Source organism: Ailuropoda melanoleuca, chromosome 4, assembly GCF_002007445.2.
Source record: "Ailuropoda melanoleuca isolate Jingjing chromosome 4, ASM200744v2, whole genome shotgun sequence".
Taxonomy (NCBI): Eukaryota; Metazoa; Chordata; class Mammalia; order Carnivora; family Ursidae; genus Ailuropoda; species Ailuropoda melanoleuca.
The window spans coordinates 88,467,165-88,490,678 of NC_048221.1; the positions used below are offsets into that span (position 1 = coordinate 88,467,165).

Consider the following 23,514-nt stretch of genomic DNA (forward strand, 5'->3'; position numbering starts at 1 on the left):
GTACAGGGGTGGAAAAAAAATTCAAAGTCCAAATCGAGAAAATTTACCCCATGTAGTCCACACTGGCTGGACTCTATCTCGTATTTGATTTTAGGAATTACATTCTAATAAAAGTCACTCCTACAATGTGCGAGAGTGACCCAAATTGTCAAAGGTTCTGGAAACATGCTTCCAGAAAGGAATGACTAACTTCAGAGGTAGAAGGTTGTGATAAGATCAATCTAAAGGGCAGGCTGCCAACTGAAATGAATTAATCGTGTTTAGGCGGCTCCGAAAAGCAGAGGAATAAGAGAAATTAAAGGAAACTGGCTTCAGCTCAATATAAAGAATTAACAATCAGAAGTTATTTATAAATGGAACTAGCTGCTTTGAAAAATGATGAACTTCCCAGAAGTGTTCAAAAAAAGGCACCAGATAGCAAAGGGGAATTCCTACTGAAGATGAAAGGAAGACTGAATGACTAACCTGTAAGATGCCTTCCAGCCACAAGAAAGTAACAATAAATGGATGTTTCACAAATATACACTCAAATCTTATGAGCTCAATGATCACACATAATATAATCATTTCACATCAGTAATTACGTTAGACAGCTGGGTACATCTTTTTTTGCAATATTCTTTGTGGTACCAAGTATAAAGTTGACACTCTACATATAATGGGAAAAATCAATATGGAAAATAATCTGTTCACTGGATGAAAGTAGTAAGCTATCTCTGATAACTATATCCCTGCAAGTCCTAATTTGTAGTGTCAAGTATGTTCACTTGTATTGAAATCCACAGTTCTTTTGTAATGTACCTTCTTTTTCCTTATCAATGACCGATGAGAAAAGGGAGCAACTAAAAAAACAAAAAAACTGTCAAGCATCCATTTATTTGGGTATGTCACATCACCAGGAACATTTATACAATGCCCAAAAATTTACAACAGGCTTTCACATACATCATCGTATCCACATACACAGAGCTACTGGCTTGGTTCTCACAACTACCTTGTAAGTTAGTAAATCAAGTATCATCACAGTCATTTTAGAGATAAGAAATGGAGTCCCACGAAAAAGGCTCAAGTAAGTCAAACACATGACTCTCTAACTAGTAAATACTAGAGTGAAGATAACAAATCAAAATTTTCTGACTCCAAGTCCAGAACTCCTAGCAGTTGCTGGTTTTCTGTTACCTTGTATGAAGAGTCAATACCAAAAGAAACCCAGAAGTTAGTTTTTAAAGATCAATGATATGTCCACACTCATAATGCCCAAACCCATATAAAGGTGATACAACTGAACTACTACAATTGCCTGTTTCTAATTCAGGGTTGGGGATGGAAGGAATGGATAACGGGGCTAGGAAGGCACAGGGACACAAAAATACTGAAGAAAGCAAGCTGTAAGTTACTTGGTTCTGCCAGTACCTGTGGGCAAATCATTAAATCTCTTGGCATTAGTTTTCTGAGCTGTAAAACATGTTAGAAAAGCTAAGTTCCTTTCCAATAAAATTCTGTTTCTACAGAGTTGGTACACAGAATCAAATAAATACAAAAGAACTAAATAAAACTCTTCAACTAACCACATATGAAAACCCTCTCCTAATGTTCCTTTTAATGTTCCACGGTATTCAGCACAGTAAAAGACATCAGGAAATGCTCAATCTACTTTCATTATTAAGACAAGGTAAACTTCAAGTGAGACCTCCTCCCCACCACTGATAAAAGCACAAGAAAAAGAACTAGGACCAAATATGACTTACAATGTATATTTCTTTATGAACAGAAAATTCAACGAGGAAGATAATCTTAGAGAAAACATTTTTAATCTAAGCAATTCTTATTCTACCATTCTATCAGAGGTACGTGATTCTTAAGATCCTTTAAATTTTAGCATGTTAAAAAGTAACAATACATTTTAAATTTACCAAAGTAATTACCAAAATAAATTCTAGTCTAAAAATGACTTACTATTTGAAGCTTGATTGTTTTCCCATCTAACTCTATAGTTCTTATTTTGAAATCCACACCAATTGTGCTGATGTAGCTTTCTGTATATGTATCATCCTGAAGGGAAAAAAAAGTCAACAAATAAAATTAATGTTCAACAGAAAAAATAATGTCAACTTTTATCTACAAAGTTGATAAAGTTTATAAGCCATAACATGTTAAGAACAGCTACTTCATCCCACCCCAGTACTCAGTTCATGTTTTTTTTTTTTTTTTTAAAGATTTTTTATTTATTTGACAGAGATAGAGACAGCCAGCGAGAGAGAGAACACAAGCAGGGGGAGTGGGAGAGGAAGAAGCAGGCTCATAGCAGAGGAGCCTGATGTGGGGCTCGATCCCAGAACGCCGGGATCACGCCCTGAGCCGAAGGCAGAAGCTTAACCGCTGTGCCACCCAGGCGCCCCTCAGTTCATGTTCTGATTACAATACGCTAATAGCAGTTTCTTCTTAGGATTTTCTCAATAGCTGTTCTTTAATTTTACCAAATATCTCTAGGCAAATTCTTTACGTACATCATATCGAAAAAGGCTTCATATTTTCAATGATTACAAATGATTTTTCTAATTGCTAATCAGCAAAACTCTTGCTCTCCTGACCCCTCCATCCAATGTATTCACCGCAAAGGAATGCTCATGTCATTCTCTTCCAGTTTCTTAGAAGTCAATTTTACTTCCTAGCTATGACTTTTAAAAATTGAAATATAATACACATACCATCAAATTCACTTTTTTAAAGTGCACAACTCAGTTTTTAGTATATTCCCAAGGTTGTGCAACCGTCACCATTATTTAATTGCAGAACACTGTTATCACCCCGAAAGGAAACGGGGTTCCCAAGAGCAGTCACTCTCCATTTCCTCATCTCCCCTTCGACCCCAGAAACCACTACTAATGCAATTTCTGTCCCTACGGTTTTGCATATTCTGGGCATTACATGTGAATGGATGTGGACTTTTGCATCTGGCTTCTTTCACTCAGCATAAAGTTTTCAAGGCTCATTCATGTTATAGCATGTACCAGTACTTCGTTCCTTTTTACGGCTGAATAATAGTTGTGTGGATAGACCACATTTTGTTATCCATCAGCTGATGGACATTGGGTTGTTTTCACTTTTTGGCTATGAATAATGCTGCTATGAACATCTGTGCACAAGTTTTTGTGTGAACAATGTTTTTTTTTTTTTTTTTTAAAGATTTTATTTATTTATTTGACAGAGATAGAGACAGCCAGTGAGAGAGGGAACACAAGCAGGAGGAGTGGGAGAGGAAGAAGCAGGCTCATAGCAGAGGAGCCTGATGTGGGGCTCGATCCCAGGACTCTGGGATCACGCCCTGAGCCGAAGGCAGACGCTCAACCGCTGTGCCACCCAGGCGCCCCTTGTGTGAACAATGTTTAACTCAATGATAAACTTTTAAAATTACACCTGTTTTCCTCAAGTATCTGTTATGACATTCAGAATGGAAACAAAACTTTTTTTTTAAGTGAAACTTTTTTTTAAGTTTTTTAACTTTTTTTTCACTTTAGGTTATCACCACCTAAACCCACTGAATAATCTTAGCCAACACAAAGCAGCACCTAGCAAGTACTCTGCCAACAAAGATGGGCCTAAATCTATTAACTATCAAACAGAACTTTCTTTGATGATGGAAAGGTTCTATAAACTGTGCTAGTCAATACAGTAACCAATAGCTAGTGAAAATAAGGAACTAAATTTTAAATTTTATTCAAATTTAATTAATTTGAATTTAAATAGCCATGTGGGGCTGGCTAGTAGCTACCATTAGAACAGCACAGTTCTGGGGTTTCCAATTACAGTAACAGAAGGGATAAAAGAACAAGTTTAAAGTCACCACAAAGAAGCAAAGTGACAAATCTAAAATGTTGGATCTATATGACAACTGCCCAGATTCTGCAAAAAGTAAAAGACATGAAAAATAGATAAATAAAAAAGTTGGAAAAACTCTAGATTAAGAAATTAAGCAGCAAACAACCAAATGGAATGTATAGACCATGTGTGAATCCTGATTCCAACCGTGATACCACACTTCTGAGACAATCAGCAAAATTTATTTTGTTAGCTGACAATGGCACTGTTATTTTATTAGAAAAAGTCCAGTTTTTATTTATTTTTTAAAGATTTTAAGTAATCACAAGCAGCTTGAGGCCTGAACTCACAACCCAGAGATCAAGAGTCACGTGTTCCACCAACTGAGCCAGCCAGGTGTCCCCAAAATGTCCAGTTTTTAGAAATGCATACTGAAGTATATATAGGAGTGAAATGACACATATGGCGTTGATATTACCACACTCCAAAAAAGAGAAAGGGAAGAAATGAAACAGTGTGGGCAAGTCTCCATAACATGAATGTAATGTGTACGTGGAATTAAAACAAAAAAGATCTAAGAAAATTGTAAAATGTGTCAGAGTTCCAAGTGGCTAGAGGTAGCCATGTTGACTTCCTCATATATTAACATTTATGCACATGCAGAATCACTGGGTAAAAGGATTTTTTTAAAGCATCGAATGCTTTACATGCAATTTGACAAAATGCTGGTCGCCATTACTAGGCATTTATTTTTTTTAAATCTTATTTCTTTTTCTTTATAAATGAGTGCCTAATAAGTAACAGGTATGACAGAAAGTGGATGGAGAGCAAAATGAGTGCAATAAACATTTACTTAGCACTCCCACATGACAGGTACTTTGTTGGAAATACTATAAATGCTTTGCTAGAATTCTTATTAAGTTCCTAAATACGCCTTGCTTGCATGCCTCTGAGCCACTGCACATTCTCTTCCTTCTGTCCAAATTTTCAACATTTCTTTCTGCATACCTCCTAATCCTCGGTCCCTAGGTCACAATTTTTATTCATTCTTGGATTCTGAGCTCAGGCAATACTGACTATCCAAACATTCTTTAATTCTTTGGCCAATAGTTAGAGGTTCTTCCCTCTGTGCTCCCAAAGCTTTTACACTTCTTTATAATACCTTGTGCAGCTCATCTCTATTCTAGGGGCCCGGGAATCAGTATTTTTTAAATGCTTCCTCAGCAATTCTCCTGAGTAGGTAGGCAGTACCGAAGACCTGTGACTTGGATCAACAAGTATCCCAAGGAGGATTTTCTTTGAAACACAGACACCTCAAGCTGTAACCATTTTCATCAAGAGAAGCCACATTCTTCCCACATACCTACATTGCTGATTTAATATACGGATGATTCTTGATTTTAGTATCTGCCAATTTAATAAAAATTAAGTACTACCTAGTTTTAAAGTCCTTTACTTACAAATAAAATTGAACTTTTCATATTTATTGTCCATTTGTATTTTTTCTTTTGTGAACTGCCGGTTCGTTTATTTGCCCATATTTCCATTAGGACAAACATCCTTTTCTTACTTAGTATGTAGTGTGCTTTATATATTGATAATATATATATATTTATTACATATATATTATATATATTCATATATATTTATTTTGTGCTAGTATTGTGTTTTCTAACATTTTCATGCGCTTAATGTTAATGCAATCAAATTTAACATTCCTTTCTTTCCTGATATGTTTCCATGTTAGAAAATATTTTCACACAAGATTAAAGAGCCACCTATGTTTTATTCTAGTAGCTCCTTTATTTTCGCTAGCTGTTACATATAATAAAGTTATAAATCTTTTAGGGGCGCCTGGGTGGCTCAGCCAGTTCAGTGTCTGCCTTCGGCTCAGGTCATGATCCCATGGTCCTGGGATCAAGCCTGCATCAGGACCCCTGCTCAGATGACAGCCTGTTCCTCCCTCTCCCTCTGCTGCTCTCCCTGCTTGTGCTCTCTTGCGTTCTGTCAAATAAATAAATAAAATCTTTTAAAAAATTATATATTTTTTTAAATGATATTAATACAGTCACTCATCAGAAAGTCATAGTAAGTATTCGACATGGTATCAAGCTCACAGTGGTGAATTTTAAGTTTTCTTAACTTCTAATTTTCCCTTGAAAGCTTGAATTTTATTACAGATAGCAAATGCTATCAGATATTTTCCTTGAAATGAGTCTCAGTTCATTTGAGAAAATGTCTGCCCAATACCACCAAATTCTACATACTACCGTTTGTCAGTTGTTCTTTCAAGGAAAAAGAAAAAGAAACAAATTTAAAAAATGAAAAAAAGCTCACAACTCAAACTATATAAGTGCTTTTATCTACCTCAAGACAATCAACACACTTCAGTCTGCAGTACAAGTGCTTTATATGTACTCATTTTTTTCACACAGAACACTTAAAAAAGAATACTCAAGGATCAAGATTTTTAAAAATTAATCATTTTTACTGTTCTCTATCAGACATTCTTAAGTGAAACCTCCCCCCGCCCCGTGAATCCATACAGGTAAATACCATGACTCTGAGTACAGGGTGGCACTTAGCACTGCCGTAAGTGGTGTGAGGCACCAGCAGTTTCACCCACCACTGCATGTGCATCATCAGAGCAGATGTCAACACAGTGAAAAAGGCAAATGTCTTTTGTCTTCTTAGTACTAAGTACTTACTTAGTAAATACTAATGGCTTAGTATTATTAGGATAAAAGTTTTAATCTCATGGACCCTCTGAGAAAGTCTTGATGATCCCCAAGGGTCTTTGGTCCACACTCTGAGAACCAATGACCTAGACAGTGAGAAGGAAAACATGCTAAATTTGAAGGCAGATAAAGACTATGAAGGAGACTGTGGATTCTATTCAGTAGGTTTAAAGTTATATACCTGTTCGTGAAGTGCAGCATATAAAACGCTATGCCATTGTCAAAAAAAAAAAAAAGTTTGTACCAGGCCCTGCTTTTTCTTCTACTAAAATTTTACTGGAAGATTCATTTTTCATCAAGTCATTTAAACACAGGCTAGCTATTTGAACTCTACCAAGAGTATTAAACATTCTAACTTTATTATCATGCTTTGCTGAATTTTTTTTTTTTAAAGATTTTATTTATTCGACAGAGATAGAGACAGCCAGCGAGAGAGGGAACACAAGCAGGGGGAGTGGGAGAGGAAGCAGCAGGCTCATAGCGGAGGAGCCTGATGTGGGGCTCGATCCTGTAACACTGGGATCACGCCCTGAGCCGAAGGCAGACACTTAACCACTGTGCCACCCAGGCGCCCCTGCTGAATTTGTTTTAATAAGCAACAGCATTTCTTCTACTTAAGAGTCCAAGATCTCACTGGGAATGTACACCTGGAGGCTTTTAAATATATAAATTCTGGAAGAACTACTTTATTCTGAATAATATCGTTTAATCCTTTGTCTACCTACTTAACACACACAGCATCAATTTCTTTAAAGGCATTTCAATTTCAACTTACTGCAAACCTAAGAAGGAGGCAAGATTTTCCAACCCCAGAGTCGCCAATCAGAAGTAACTTGAATAAATAATCACTGCAAAAAGAAAAAGAAGATCACATTAATAAAAAGCAAACTGCACTGTAAGTTCTACAACAAAAATATAGCCAATAACAGTTCACTTGAGGACTTCTAAAAGGCCCATGATTGGCTTCAGAAGCCAAAACTGCAACCAACAGCAGAAGCCCTTTTCATGAAATCATTGAACATGACAGAATTAAGTAAAAGTAAGATAACCAATGCCACCCATGATCTCTGGAGATTAATGAACTTCTACTTCCAAGGAAAGAATGAAAGAAAATATAAGTAATGTGTACTCTTGGTGAGCCCAAGAGACTTATGCTAGATAAATTCCACTCCTCTGCAGTATTATAATACAGGGAGTTAACTTTCCATTGTTCTTGCCAATGAAACAAAAATCTCTCCTTCAAATTCCAAGACCAGACCCACTATTTCATAGCAATCCTCCAATGAAGGGGCTTTTACGATCCTTTCCTAGCATCTACCTGGAATTCTCCCTATTTAAAAAAAAAAAAAAAAGGATCATTTAACTTCTGAAAACCTGTATTAAAAATATTTCAGACTACAGATGCGGTCAAATCAAATGCTGTTTACATAAACATACAACTTTGCCAACTTTTTAAGTTTGTATTATAGCTTTCTTCAGAAAACACTGAAAGCTAGGCTCTATTTACGTACATTACCCTGCCAGGCCCAACCCAAAACCATCCCCAGGGATTTCTTCCAGGAGCAGGATTCCTTCCTGGACCTGAAGACAACATACTGCCCACGGCCTCCCAAGGAGTCCCTCACAGATCCATTTCAACGTGGACCACTGCTATGTATTCTTTTAAGAAATTTCAAAAGGACCCAAAAATCCAGAATTTACAGATTTTTAAAGGAAACCTATTCATGATGTTCAGTTTTGTCCTTTGTGATTTAAAAAAAATGGTACTTGAACTTAAGATGAAACCCAAGTATCATTCACAATTTAAATTTAGATGACAATTATCATTACTTAAATGTAAGCAAGACATAAAACTTTCAGAAGTGATTATCTCTGTGGATATTCATCAACTGCTACCAAGGTTTACACAGTGATATAGATTACTTAAAAATTTCTTCTAGTTTTATCAAGTTATCATAATACACTTATTGTTCTAATTATATCTGAAAAAAAAGAATTAAAAAAATCCAAAATGCCCTTGTCAGCAACAAAATAAAAATCACAAAAGGAAATAAGAAGCTTTTGAACAAGTCATTAAGAAGGGGACTGAAGCACAGGATGAACTAAATAACCAACATCCTTTCCAGTTTGAGATCCTAAAGAAAAAAGGAGGGGAAGGGGATAATAATTGTAAAATTTACCCTTAATAATACCTAATACCAAACAACTTTTATTAGCCAGTAAAGCTGCTAACTGACTTTAGTACTGACACCCTCCTTAGACTAAATAAATTCTTAAGAATGATGAACACTGAACACTGGCAATGAGTACATGGTACATGTTAACAACTTACATTACAGTTAGCAAGAATCATCTCACCATTAATACTACTACAGGTACTTTGCTTTTAACAGCAAATCAGACACAACAAATGCCCTGAATTTACCAATCTCCCAGAGCACTGTGCCAAGCATCCAGTAAACACTCAATAAACACCCCCTGAATTGGCTGTACTGTAACTCACAAATGTGCCTCAGGTATCATTCATCACCTTAAAGATCAACTTCTCTATTTCAGAGTAACCACAAGGCTGGGAAAAAACAACAACAACAACAACCACCAGGAATGCTTGCTAATAAGTGTGTTACAAATTACATTACGGTTAAATGAAATTAATAGTCAATTGTCTAAAAATCAATTTTTTTAATTATCATTCTTTTAAACTTTTACAGTGTTATTTTAAAACACTTAATTTATGAGTTTCTGATAATTTAAGGTTCACAGCTATTATAAATAATATGAACAGTTAAGCACTCTTCTCTGCAACGAGATCATCATTTCTAAAGACTACTTTGTTCTCTCCCAAACCATCAGCATTACTAACATGACAAGAAACATGGAGGAGAATGGCAAACAAAATTAATCTCACAAACTTCTTCCTCTTGTTGAATACACATACCTGGAGAGTGTGATCAACAGCATGTTACTTGCACTGGGACATTTAAAATTACCTACCACTAAAAAAATAATAATAAAAATAAAATTACCCACTACTATAGTAGCTTATTTCTAAATTACTAATATTCCAAATGTTCAAGAGAATTCAGAGACTTGAGACTGCTTCAAGATATTTCTCTATGATTTATAAAACAGAACACAGCAAAAATATTGACAGAAATATGCAAATCTTATTAGAGAGCACAAGGTGAGAATTCTGGTATAGAGTCAAGAGTAATAGCAAATGGTGAGACTTTAAATGTATTTTTCCTCTATTCCTCAAGAACTTGGATCAGTCTACAATATAATTTGACTTAAGTGAAAGAACTGGTTTATTCTAGTTCAGAAATCTATAGATACAACTGTAATAAACACTCTTCTACTTTAGATTTTCTAGTAAATCCTATTCACTGTTCTCAAACCAGAACTTCCTCTAGTCTTTTTTCATGTCTAATTTACTATGACACTGAATATTTTCTCCCCCTAAGTAGTCTGGAATCTATTTTTCCCCACTTTTATGTCTGACATATCTGTCTGTGAGTGTGAAGATAAACCAACTTACTCTTCCAAAATCTAGCATTGTGCCTTTACAAAGCACGTGCTAAAAGATCACAGGACATTTTAATTTTGCATTTTTTATCAGGTCTCTTTCATTGTGAGATACATCTAAAGAAGACCTACAGCCATCCTTGATTAACATTCTGGGCAAAAACTAGGGGAAAAAATGGATGGGGACATGGCATGTCAAAAGGACACAGGAGCCAACCTGAAAGTTCTGTCACTGGTCAAGGCAGAATAACTTGAGCCACAGAATAAACAACCATGTACTGGGTTATAAGCCAAAGAATAAAATAAACATCCATGAGTTCATACTGGTACCAATTATTAAATAAATAAATGGGAGAAGAGACCAATCTTCCTTGCAGGAGTCTAAATAATATGTGTAGAAGGAATTAGAGAAGTAGAAACTCATCAACAGATTACCACAGTAAGAACTGCTGCAGGCAAAATCCACCGGTTAATGCTAAAATTTGTGAATCAAACTTTAAAGAAAAACGGGATATTTACATGGCCTCAAAGTATGCCCCCCCCAGCCAAATATTTATTACTGCGGTGGCTTTAACATATGTCCACAATTTCTCTGAATACTCCTCCCTCTAGGAGATGGACTTAATTCTGCTTTGTAGAGTGTGGGCTTTTAATGACTGCTTTCTAAGAGTATGGAAAGGGAAATATAGTACCTTTACAACGGAAAAATCTGACAGACACCACCTTAACTGAGTGATTAAGGTAAGTATCACCAGGAATAAGTCATGTTGATATCATGTACCCTCTGATATGATGTGGCGAGTAAGGTGCTTCACCTTTACAATATCTTCCCAAAGTCCATAACCCCAGTCCAATTATAAGAAGACATCAGAAAAATCCAAATTGAAGGACATTCTACAAAATACCTAATAGTACTCTTCAGAAGTGTCAAGATCACGAAAAACAGGAGACTGAGAAACTCAAAGACTGAAGGAGGCTAGAACATCGAACAACTAAATACAACATGGTATCCTGGACTAGACCCTGCAAAAGAAAACGGACAGTAACAGAAAAACTGAAGAAACTGTAAAAAAAAAAAAAAAAAGTCTATCGTTTAGTTAATAATGTACCAATGCTAATTTCTTAATTTTGATAAATGTACCTTAGTATGAAAGATGTTAATATTAGAGGAAGCTAGGTGAAGGGAATACAGGAATTCTCTGTACTATTTTTACAACTCTTCTATAAATCTAAACTTATTTCAAAATAAAAAGGTTTAAAAAAACAAAGTATGGGGGCGCCTGGGTGGCACAGCGGTTAAGCATCTGCCTTCGGCTCAGGGCGTGATCCCGGTGTTCTGGGATCGAGCCCCACATCAGGCTCCTCTGCTATGAGCCTGCTTCTTCCTCTCCCACTCCCCCTGCTGTGTTCCCTCTCTCGCTGGCTGTCTCTGTCTATGTCAAATAAATAAATAAAATCTTTAAAAAAAAAAAAAAAAACAAAGTATGAGAACATTAGTGAAACGGATACAAAACAAAATCTTTTTGAAAAGCTATCTCCTGATATTTTTTAAACATTCTGAGACATATTTTGTGTTTTCTCAAGTTAAATCAACAAATCATAAATCATTCTGGAATCTATAAAATAAAAATTTAATAGCTGCTTTTGAGGCACAAGTATTTTTATTATCAGGGAAAATTCTTTTGAACTGCTTGAACTTATAACAACACAAGCAGATATTACATTTTAATTTAAAGAGGAGATAATTCAGTGAGAAAGCTAAGAAAGTTAAGGTAAGGCTGACACAGATTAAGGCTAGACAAAAAAGGGGTAGATTTGGGGAAATTAACAGCCTTTAACAACTAGATGGTGGGGCATCAAAGATAATAGCAAGTGAAAAACTTTCTGCTATCAGTTTCTCCTGTAAGTCAGTTCATGGTCCACTTTAGCAACACTGGAGATTCTTTATTTCCATTTAAGATCTGAACATAATCCTGACGCCTCTACCATTTTTGCATGCAAGCACTAACAAAAAATTTTCTGTACCATTAAAAAAGACACTATTACCAGAGTATGAAGCATTATACTTTTAGAAAGTTACTAAAATAAACTTGGTTCAAAATTGTACTTAGGTAAAATGGCTTCCTTCTCATGAAGTTACGAAACTATAGTAAGAGAGAAATCTGCTTATGTCTGAATCTAAAATGCTACTGGGAATTCTAAAATCTCTAAAAAGACTGTTTATGTGAAACACTCTTATGTGAAAAGATTACATTTTGTTTAGTATAACCCATTTCACATGTTTATTTTCTTTTAATTTTTCACATACATAAAAAATATGGGGGGAAATGGACACTTCTAAATTTGGGGATTACAACTGATATTTTCTTCTTTATACTTTTTTCAAAGTCTGCAGTAAGCTCATATTACTTTTATAACCAAAAAAAAAAAACTGTTGAGGACGAAAAAGTATTAATCAGAAGGTTTTTTCAAAGACTTAACACTTTTGCAAATTTGTTCAGCGTGACGGTCATAACACAAATGATTTCTAAGTAGGTAGAGTAGGATTGAGGTTATCAGCAGGTAGCACTGGCACATTCCCAGTATAGCCACAAGTATATGAAGTCAAATTTTTGGATTAAATGAAAATAAATATTTTTCCTTCTTTTATGAAATAAAATTTAAATTATCAGAATCAGTTCACCTGTTAGTGAATATTTTAAGGGAAAGGTGACATTAACAAAACTTTCAACATCCCACCCTTTGGAAGGAAGAAAAGACAAAAGTAAAACAATGGAGGACTATAACATAAAGTTGTTTTTATCTACACAGTACCCCCAAAATACAAATTTCATAATGTCACCTACAATATAAATATACCTTAGAACAGGCCTACTATTTTAAAAAGTTCAGTGGAAAGTAAATTTGTTTTTCATCTGGAACAAATTCACTTCCATGACAGGAATTATGTTACTTTACCTTTTTATAAATGTCAATACTTGAAAATAGCCTAGAACTAAGCTCACATATAACATTTAAAACAAAATTATGGCTATGATATCATGACATACTGGCCAAATTTTAATTCACTATTAAATTATACACTACTAGACTTGGGGGTATGGAATGATGAATTAAAATCTGGGCTGCAATTAATTGTGTCTGACACCAACTATTCTTCACTCATTTTAAGTATGCTCCACAGAAAACAATTCAAAATTGACCATTGGGCTGGAGAACAGAGGTAAGAACTTCTAGTTCCTTCACACATTTCTACATTGTTTGAATTTTATAAAGCACGTATTACTTTGAGGTTTAAACTAAATAAAAAACAAAATAAACCTTCGGCTATGGACAAAAGCAGCCTGTTAGTCAAAATAAACAGTCAAAATAATCAATTATCAAGAATCTGAGATACGGGAGTCATTCCTCCAAATTTAAGGAAATAGCCAAGCAACTTTTTAAAAACTGTCCCCATAATCTACTCCTAAGGCTACACACATTTTTCTTTGATATTCAGAGACAATTAATTACTTTTTCAGGTTCCATTTTAGCTTTGTTTAGAACAGTGCTCCAAAAATTCAAAGCAGGAATTCTGAAAATGAAGGAAAGGTTGGTAGTGCTAAAGGAAGTGGCAAGTCATACAAAAGGACAAGAAAGTACATAGATGGTCTCACAACCTACGTTAACAAGCATTTGCTGAAAACTATGCCAGGGAGGAGGTTTGTTACCCTCTACCTCTTTTTTTTTTTTTTTAGATTTTTTTTTCTTTAATTTGACAGAGAGGCAGCAAAAGAGGGAACCCAAGCGGGGCGGGGAGTGGGAAAAGCGGGCTTCATCCTAGAACGCTGGGATGATGACTTGAGCCGAAGGCAGACGCTCAACGACTGAGCCACCCAGGTGCCCCTAGCCTCTACCTCTTCTACCTTTCAAAGCCTTGTATGGGTTTTCGAGCTGGAAAGACCTGTATCTTAATCCAGACTCCATCACATACTAGCTGTCAGATCTTGAGGCAAGGTACTCACTCACCACGAGCCTCAATTTCCTCATCTCTAAGAGATTCCATTAGCACCCTCTATCACCCAATTAAGCTTCTTGTCAGGATTAGAAATAATGCCTCTACAACCTGTAGCACAGTATCTGGCACATGACAGGAGCACAAGAAGCGGCTATTACTGTTATTCTTCCTTCCTCTCTCCAAACTCTAACTTGAAGAAAACCTTCAAGAGCTTTGACAAAAACTTTGAAGCTCTTTATCCAAAGCTTCTGTTCAAGATAGCTGACAAAATGTCACAGGAGTTTACTATTATATTGTAATCTAAAGCAAAAGTTTAAAAATTACCCAACTAACAGTTTTAAGCATTTTCACACATATGTAAGTATGATCACACTAGTCACAACTCCTAAAGCCTAGTAACACATAAAATAGTAACATGGTCTGCAGCAACTGTGCCCTCTCCAGCAAAAGAAAGACAGTTCTCATGACCTCTAAGGCCCCAAGTATAAATACTCAAGAATAGTCAGGAGGGTAGAAAAACTGAGAATGGATGCAATAATTAACTTTAAGCCTAAAGAAGCTTTAAATATCAACCCAACACAAGATGTGAAGGAGAAAGTCAAAGACCATAATATGTACCTCATAACATGCACTTCACAAACCCTTAACATTTCTAAAAAGACCTCTCTAATCCTGAATTTTAAAACAAACTGATCACAGAAATGTTAGTCACTTAATTAACTGATCACAGAAATGTTAGTCACTTAATTAACTGGCTCAAATTTTAAATTCCTAGAGTTAGCCAGACACAGTAAATTAGAAATGGCATACTAGGACTGTGAAATCACAGGCCCTTGAGTTAAAATTCCAATTCTGCTACTTACTCTGAACTCTCTTAGGCAAGCCTAAACTCTTCTCTGCCTCTGTTTCCCCATCGGTAAAACTAAGACACTATTTCTTCACAGAATTGAAAGAACGTACATACATAAAATCTCTGGCTGGTGGTAACAACTCAAGCTGTTAGCTGTTGACCACATCCCACTACTAGCACCAAGCATTCTGGAAAGTACTCCTCAGTGCTATTACTCTCCAGCTAAACCAAACATAAGTAACTTTCTTTTAATGATAAAAACCACAGGCCTTTTCTCTAAACCTTTGTGCTATTTTGCCATTCTACTCTTTGAAAGTATCACAAGATTTGATCTTTGCTAATACTATGATACTGATTACACTTGTTTGAGGATGAGTCATTTCTTTAACTAACTGGTAAGGACCTGGGAGCAGAGTCCATGTTTCATAATAAATAACAACAACAACAACCACCACCCCTCCCAACCCCTAGCATGATCTTTACCGGTGACAGAGAAAGGGCTGGCTGTTTTCTTTACCAAGCTTTCTTCTAAGGTTAAATTAACTCTGAGTGTGTGTGCATATGCATGCATGTGTATACATACACATGTATGTATGCATCTACTGGAAGATTTTTTAAAAATCTGTATTGAAAAAATTGTTAATGTAGACAAAAACAGATATAATTGTGTGATGATTAATCATGTGTAAGAAAAGCTTTAAAATTGAAACGACTCACCATTTACATATATTCTAACATCCAGAACATACCTGTCAAATAACATCTGCATAGTACAGTACAGTTTACTCTGAAGACTCAGAACTGAGATGGTACAAATCAATTTTATGCATACAGAAACAGGCTCAAAACTTATAAATAACTTGCAGAGGTAAGGGGCAGTCTAAACTTAAACCTAGGGTTTGTTAACTTCAAACGCTGTTTTTTATCACACCACATTCCTTCAATGATATTTTATATACTCGTGATAAAAATATCAGTAATTTAAGTCATCCACATAAAACCTTATAAAACCTATCAGAATGAATCAAACCATCTATAAAGTAGCACACAGGACCTGACCAAATATAAAGAAAAGTCTGATTCACTATTTAAATTAACTTAGAACGTCTGCGTTAGTAGAGAATAAGTTAGCTCAGGTCAAAAAGCATGGTAAACTTTAGAGTTCAGACTTCATTAGCTTTCAATAAGTGATGAACCCAACTGCTCTTTAGAAGACAGGTGCTCAATACCCATCTACAAATAAAGCACTAAATAATTATCCACAGTGTGTATTTCACAAAGTTGCTTCAAAGTCCTTTTGTAAACCTAGCTATTCAACTACTTTTATAAGTATCACCAAACACTTAGGACTATATTAAACTTGGCTAGACATTTATCCTAACTACATCCATATGGATTCCGAGGTAGTAAAGATACTACAGAGATGACCTATTGCTCTTAATGGGAACGCTAATGTTCTGTGAATTTAGTATGCCTGTTCCAAGGCTCTTGGAAACAATTCATATATTAAAAACTTAATGAGAAACAGAAAGGTAGCATTTCAAAAAAAGAAAGACAACAGGTCATCAAAATAAAGCATGCCCAAACACATCTCACGTTTTAAAACTAATTAGTTCAGGATACCAGATTTTAAATTAAACTGTCATTTTCAGGTTTTCACATTTTGAAAGAATAGTAGTAAACATTCTCTTTTCTGTTTTCAATCTCCTAAATCAGGCATTCTTAAGGTTCATGAATAGGCTCAAGTCATATAAAAGCATGCACTTTTATACAAAATGTTATGAGCATGTATGCACAAAAGAAGCAGGTCCACAGAGTTCATCAAATGTTCCTAGGGGTACATGACCATAAATGGGTTAAGAATAACTGCCCTATATACCCAAAGAATACAAGAACACTAATTCAAAGGGATACATGCACCCCTATGCTTAAAGCAGAGTTATTTACAAAAGCCAAGTTATGGAAGCAGCCCAAGTGTCCATCGATTGATGAATGAACAAAAGATGTAAAAAATATATATTTTTATATGATGGAATATTATTCAGCCATAAAAAAGAATGAAACCTTGCCACTTACAACAACATGGATAGAGCTAGAGTATAATGCTAAGCAAAATAAGTCAATCAGAGAAAGACAAATACCATATGATTTCACTCATATGTGGAATGTTAGAAACAAAACAAACAAGCAAAGGGGAAAAAATAAGAAAGACAAATCAAGAAATGGGTTTTTAAATATAGAAAACAAACTGATGGTTACCAAAGGGGAGGGGAGTGGGGGAATGGTGAGATAGGTGATGAGGATTAAGGAGCGAATTTGTTGTGATGAGCACCAGGTGATGTGTGGAAGTGCTGAATTACCACACTGTACACCTGAAACTAATATAACACTGTTAACTGGAATTAAAATAAAAAAAAAAAAAAAGAGTAATTGCCCTCAATCAAGTTGTTGGAAAATATCTATAGGCACAGTGGAAAAGACAAAGAATAATTCCATTTAGGCACTATTATTATTCAAAGGAAATACATTCAGACAAGTTGAATCCATCACTGTTCTTGGAAAACTTCAATTACATAATTTATTCAACTTCATTTGTAAAGCTCACTAGTTTGAAGGGCAGACTGGATAAAATGCCCTGTGTAAAGACCTTATGCCAAGCAGCTAGCACAGACTAAGCACTCATTAAATACTAGCTACTATTAAAAAATGAGGTTTCCAAAGAATGGTCCCGGTTGTGAGCAAAGGCACTTACATGTAACACTACATGTCAGAATTAGGAATCTACAGACAGGGAACAGAGTAAACTTAATCAGGACCTATCACAACCTTGGATTTAATAAAGCTGAGCCAACCAGCCACAAAACTACCAAGGAAAGCTTCATTTCCTACTTCTATTTTGTACCCCGTTTCTTTAATTATTAAAGTCAGTCAACAAACCAACACTTGTTCTCTTGTTCAAGACTATTATTTTTTTCAAATATCACTCCACCGTTACCCTTTTATAATCTAAAACACTCACAGAGCAGTTCCAAAGAAAAGCCAAGACCTAGCTGTTCTTCCCTGAATTCTATTCTAGACATCAAAAGAGCTATATCAGCTCCACCTTCTACAGGAAAACAGTGGAATAGTCTGACCACTCCCTTCTCCCCGTAAAGATTAAAAAAAAAAAAAAAAAGGCATTTTCCCTAACTCTTTTACTAAAATTCCAAAATTGAGTTCAGAGTGATAAAAAACTGATACGTGCTAACGTAGCATAATAAAACATTAAAAAAAATACCGATAAGTGACATATCTAAAATATCTCATGCACTGGCATCCTGTACCCATTTTTGGTTTATTTTCACCTTAATCAAAGTATTTTTTAGAAAACCTTAAAAAAAATCTCAAAAACTTTAAAAAGGATTTTACTTGACCTTAAATATTTTCATATATTAGGAAGAGACAAAAGTAGATAACATTAGCAAAAGGAATCTATTCTTAATTACTAAAAACGAAACTTCTACAACTGCAAATAGTAAAACTATCATAAACGTATAGTCAAAGTGGCCAAGAAAACACATGTACACAAGGGATTGCTAATAGGATGTGAACATAACAAAATGTTAGACCACAAATTACTAAGATTGCTTCCAGAATAAAAAAGACTGAACTATCCAAGAAATAAATTACTTATAAAGCAAAATTCTCTTCAAATGTCAATTAAAGAGTTGTCAAGAGAACATTTGATTCTGAAGCTCTTCCATCTTTAACACTATTTTTTAAACTTTAAAAATTTTATTTGAAATACGTAAGAAGCTGTCAATAACTTGTTTTAACTTAATTATGAAAAAGAAATTTTAAATGCAAAATTTCAGTTATCTTCAAATGATCTTACAAGATCGTCTATTCACACAAAACTCTTACCATTCATTCTGCAGAGATTCTATACAGCTCCTAGAAACTTACACTGGGTAAGGAATCTCATCTGCTGATTCTCTACAGACATTAAGAAATCATACACCCAATGGTGAGAATACTGGTTATTATTCTGCTTTAAAATTTTCTGAATTTTTCAAACCACTACCAACACCACCAGAAAGTCATCAAGACAACAAAAAGGCAACTTACTTTTAGTTGATTTATGCTTCTTTTCTAATAAAAAAATTCTAAATAAAAATTATATGAAAGCCAATTATGACATACTTATTAATGAAATTATACTGACAGAGATAACAAAACGATTCAGTTGCTTTTACATTCAAACCCTTAGATTAAAAGACAGATTAATTCAAAGCAGTGCTGGCAAAAAAAAAAAAGTCAAATGTTCCTTAAGTCTACTATGACAGAAGAGCAAAGTTTAAAAGACGGATTAAATCTTGAACCATAATCTTTAACATCACTCCGGAGGCATATTAAAAAACAAAACAAAACAAAAACAGGCATTTACTATAAAATTTTTCTGCATTGAAGAACTACAGTTGATCCAAGTAGACTATAATCCTTCCTATTATAGTTAACTAGTATACCCATAATAGGTACACATACTTTATTAACACATTTCTTATAGATGAAGTAGCCAAAATGATTTCCTTGACACTAAAAAATCCACTAAAAGCTAATGGATTAGAAAAAAATGTTTCTGGTATGAGAATAATGTTAAGCATTTCTTAACCAGTGTGCTGAAATAATCACTGCCTGCTTCACCACCTAGCTCAGAAAATCAAAATCTTTCTTCAGATCTCCAGAAAAAAGAAAGCTCTGATCTTTTCCATCTACATTTTCCACTACTCAGATTCCACTTCCAGTTGCTTTTTCCTTTTGTTTGTACTTGAAATTCAGAAAACTCAGTCATTACCCTTAATTTCTACCATAAAGAACCCAGGGTTGTCATTTCTCCCATATTAGCCAAGTAAGATAGAAAGTAGTCAAAGGGACAGCTTACAATTTAAATTTAACCTTTGACTGATACATTTCTTATTCTCCTCACTTCCAAACCAAGCTTACAATTTAAAGATCATAAAGTAAAAGCATTCAATATAAAAGCTACCAACAGGTAATCCTACGTCAACCAATAATCTAAAAACCTGTTCCTTCTGAGAAAACCAGACCTCTTTTGTCAAGAGCCCATTTTCATTACCAAACTCACTGGCATCCATTAAGCAGTTTTAAATGTTTCTAAAAGAAGATAAATTAGTAGATGATAAACCAAAAATCAAGGAACATTTAGACTGCACTTTTAAACATTATCTAGTATACTACTACCCCCCTTTCACATCAGCATATAACGCGTATGCTGTAATACACATGTATTATAATGTATAATATACCTAACACACACACACACACACACACAGAGCTATAAATGCTATTAAGAAACATCATGGAATCATGAAAGGCACTCACCCATTAAAAGTTTTAATTTTAGAAAAAATGTAAGATTTTAAAGCTTAGAACAAGGTATTAAAGTAGAACAAGGTATTTGGTAATAAAACCCTAAGAATTTCTTCCCTTCTTTTCTCTATTCTCCAATTTGGTAACAAACTTCATTAAAGACAAAACGAAAAAACTGCTGGTCACATTGTTAAAAATCTGCCTGCTGTCTGCCCTTGTGATCTTCCCTAATAAAACATCCATCACCTCCTCTCCAAGTAATTTTCAGTAACCCTCTTCCAAAGGTTTTCCCAAACTCCTATTTTATAGACACGGTCTAGAATATAAATATAGTAGACTTGGTACTGGCATAGTCGATGGCAGGAAAAGTATAAAAATGATTTCTGGGTTTGATTCTATTAAGGTCATTAATCTGAGGGTTTGGCATTGTATTTACTTAAGAATTGCTATCACTGCCATTTACTAACCATTCTTCCTTCTTCCCCCTTGAAAAATCCTCCTCATTCCCTACTACTTCTCTAAATCTACTGCTAATAATTCCCTTAGAAGTTTCTTTTCTATAAACTTTTCCTGAACCCAACTAGCCAACCACAGTCCTCCTCGCTCCTTTGGAATCTTGTTGCTCCTAGCCATCCTGCACATGTGGAACAAATTAGATCTACTGGTATTTGACATATATGACAATCTATATTCTATATCCCATTATAAACTCCTTGAGGGTAAGGGTCATATTCCTAAATCCTAGCACTATTAGAATGTCATACATGATAATGACATACACCACCTAGAGTGCTCTTCTGTTTTCTTTTACATACACTGGAATCTCACAACTACCCTGATAGGAATAATGATTCCTACGATCCTATTTTACAAAAGGAGAAACAAATTCAGAAGCTAAATAATTTGTCATGGTTCTGTTCAACTAATGGTAAAGATCTATTTATAGTACTAAATACATGTAGCAAATATAAGAAACTCCCTGAAAAGAGGAGGTTTACAGGTCTCCATAAGTGGCAAATTCATGGACTTCACTGTTGCCAGGAAAACCACCATATCAGGAACCTTGAGTTCAACTCTCCCTAACTATGCAAAACCAACTTTGTCCTCGGAGTCCTTGATAAAGAAATTTAAAATGCCAACATAGCAAATATGGCACTATGAGAACACTATCCTCAACTTCTTAAAGTATATAAAATTTTAATGAAATACAGTAGCTTCTGTTCAGTGCAAAAGGGGACATTTCAGCATCAAACCACCGTATTACAAAACTTGAAGTCAAAATGCATTTTGCAAGAGCCATGTGACACACACATGACAGTCAGCTAAACTGATGGGTGGACCTTTTAGGGGAAATGGTTAGCAGTAATTGACCAAAGCAGCAAATATACTCAGCTTTTAAAATATACTCAGTTTTTAAAATACTGACTTTTGCTTAAAAAACAAACAAACAAACAAAAAACCACACACACACAATTCTCTCTCTCCCCCAAAGCCTTCTGAAGAGGAACACCAATTAAATCTCCTCTAATTATTCATTAATTTATATACGTAAACTCAAGGAGGATTTTAAAGGGTCATTAAGGAGAGCCCAACGAAGTCTTCCAAAGAAAGTGAACACCAGTTCCCAGGAAAGGTGTCTGGTGTGTCACATATGCTGTGGTGACTTCTTGAGTAAGGAAGAAAAAGAAATGCATTAACTTTTCATGACACGTCATGGAACCTCATTCCCTATCTTCGAGCATTCAAGCAGGTAACCCAAAACCTACAGATCATAGAGCCCATTCGTTTCTCTTTCAACTTGACAGCAGTCTTCCTTTAACTTGATAATATCAGAAAAATGTTCCTACGTCTTAGTTCTGTTTATTTTTTTTTTCTCAACCTACAGGAAACAAAATGACTTTAGTGTCCTCCAAAAACAATTCTCACAAATGCCCAGGTTTTCAGGAAGGCAATGGGCCCCCTGAGTTCTTGAAGAACTCCAGGAAATAACCTAAAAAACACTAAAAATTTAAAACCTCTTCTCACCATCTACTCATTCCCCTCAATTCCACGTAGTCCTGAAAAGCATCCATATTACCTGCAACATAGCCGGGAGGGTGAAAGGATAGAGCCAACAAGCTCAAGATTTACAAGTAAAGCTGATTTCCACCCTGATGATTCTGACAGCTCCGCAGAGTGCGGGCACAGGGTCTGACAGTGCCCTCTAGGACAGCTCTCCCACCCTAGCCTCTCCCCTTAAAAACAAGTCTTCCTTCAAAAGTCATTGCCTCCGCGTGAAGCTACCCCTTCCCACCGCCCCACCACCGACTCCCAAACGCCCCAACCCCCTCAAAAGACTGTTTCTCCGCACCGGCCCGGCACGCAAGGCCTCTAACCTGACCTGTCCAGGCCCGGGCGGCTCACCCCTCCGGCCCGACCCCTCCCCCTGGCCGCCCCTCCTCCGTCAAACAATGGGGCCGGACTCCCGGCCGCCAGCATCTCCTGCCCCACCACCCTCACCTCACCGCGGCCGAGCCCCCCACCCCTGCCTCAGCCCTCCTCGCCCCCCTTAAGCTTTTCCAAGCTGGCCCACGGACCCAGCCGACCGGTGCTCTCCTGCACTCACTATTCGGGATTCATGCTGGACATGTCACTGCAGCTGCCGCCGCCGCCACCGCCGCCCTTGCTGCTGCAGCCGCCGCCCAAACTCTTCACGCCACGGGTAATCGAGGGAGAGGAATGAGACAGGCTGTTCCGGCAGAGCAAACGTCTTCCCCCACTCCGTCCCCTTAGAACACAATCAGCAGCCGCCGCCACTCAGCTATCGCTTCCACCCAAAATGGCCGCCGGCGAACCAGGAAATAGGAAAGCCTTAGACCGAGGGGTCTTTACACAGCCCAGAGGGCGGGCGCACCGCGCGGCACGCCGGGAAAGAGAGTTCGAACACCGCAGTGGGCGCTGAAGACCTACGGTGCGGCGCGGCAGCCAGGACTCATCTTCCCGCCAAGCCTCGCGCCTCTGGTGCATGCGTATTTGAGAGCTTGTTGCCCGCCCCATTCCCCACTCTCTCACCTCCCCTTCTTGCCCCTCCCTGCTCCCCGCCCCGCTGACTCGCTGGCTAGGACTTCGCTCGGACTCCCCCTAGCGGATTGGCTAAGACCGAGCGGCCCTGGTGATGTCATCAGTGAGACGTGGCAGCCGGGCGAGTCAGTGCCCCAAGGGGGAGGGGGAGGGGA

General features: G+C 36.4%; 2 protein-coding genes across 2 annotated transcripts in view; one reads left to right on the forward strand and one right to left on the reverse strand.

The window, feature by feature from the left end:
- CEP68 (centrosomal protein 68) overlaps positions 1-3,235 on the forward strand; it is a 35,661-nt gene extending 32,426 nt beyond the window's left edge. Inside the window, exon 7 of the mRNA XM_034659230.1 lies at positions 3,209-3,235. Within this exon, the coding sequence (XP_034515121.1) occupies positions 3,209-3,227 (19 nt within the window). The 3' untranslated portion in view covers positions 3,228-3,235. The remainder of the gene's footprint in view (positions 1-3,208) is intronic.
- The window catches only part of RAB1A (RAB1A, member RAS oncogene family), a 29,124-nt gene extending 5,975 nt beyond the window's left edge, over positions 1-23,149 (reverse strand). The window contains exons 1-3 of the mRNA XM_002927662.4: positions 22,905-23,149; positions 7,333-7,405; positions 1,957-2,052 (exon numbers count right to left, since the gene is read on the reverse strand). Of these exons, the coding sequence (XP_002927708.1) occupies positions 1,957-2,052; positions 7,333-7,405; positions 22,905-22,927 (192 nt within the window). The 5' untranslated portion in view covers positions 22,928-23,149. The remainder of the gene's footprint in view (positions 1-1,956; positions 2,053-7,332; positions 7,406-22,904) is intronic.
- Between the last annotated feature and the right edge of the window lie 365 nt (positions 23,150-23,514).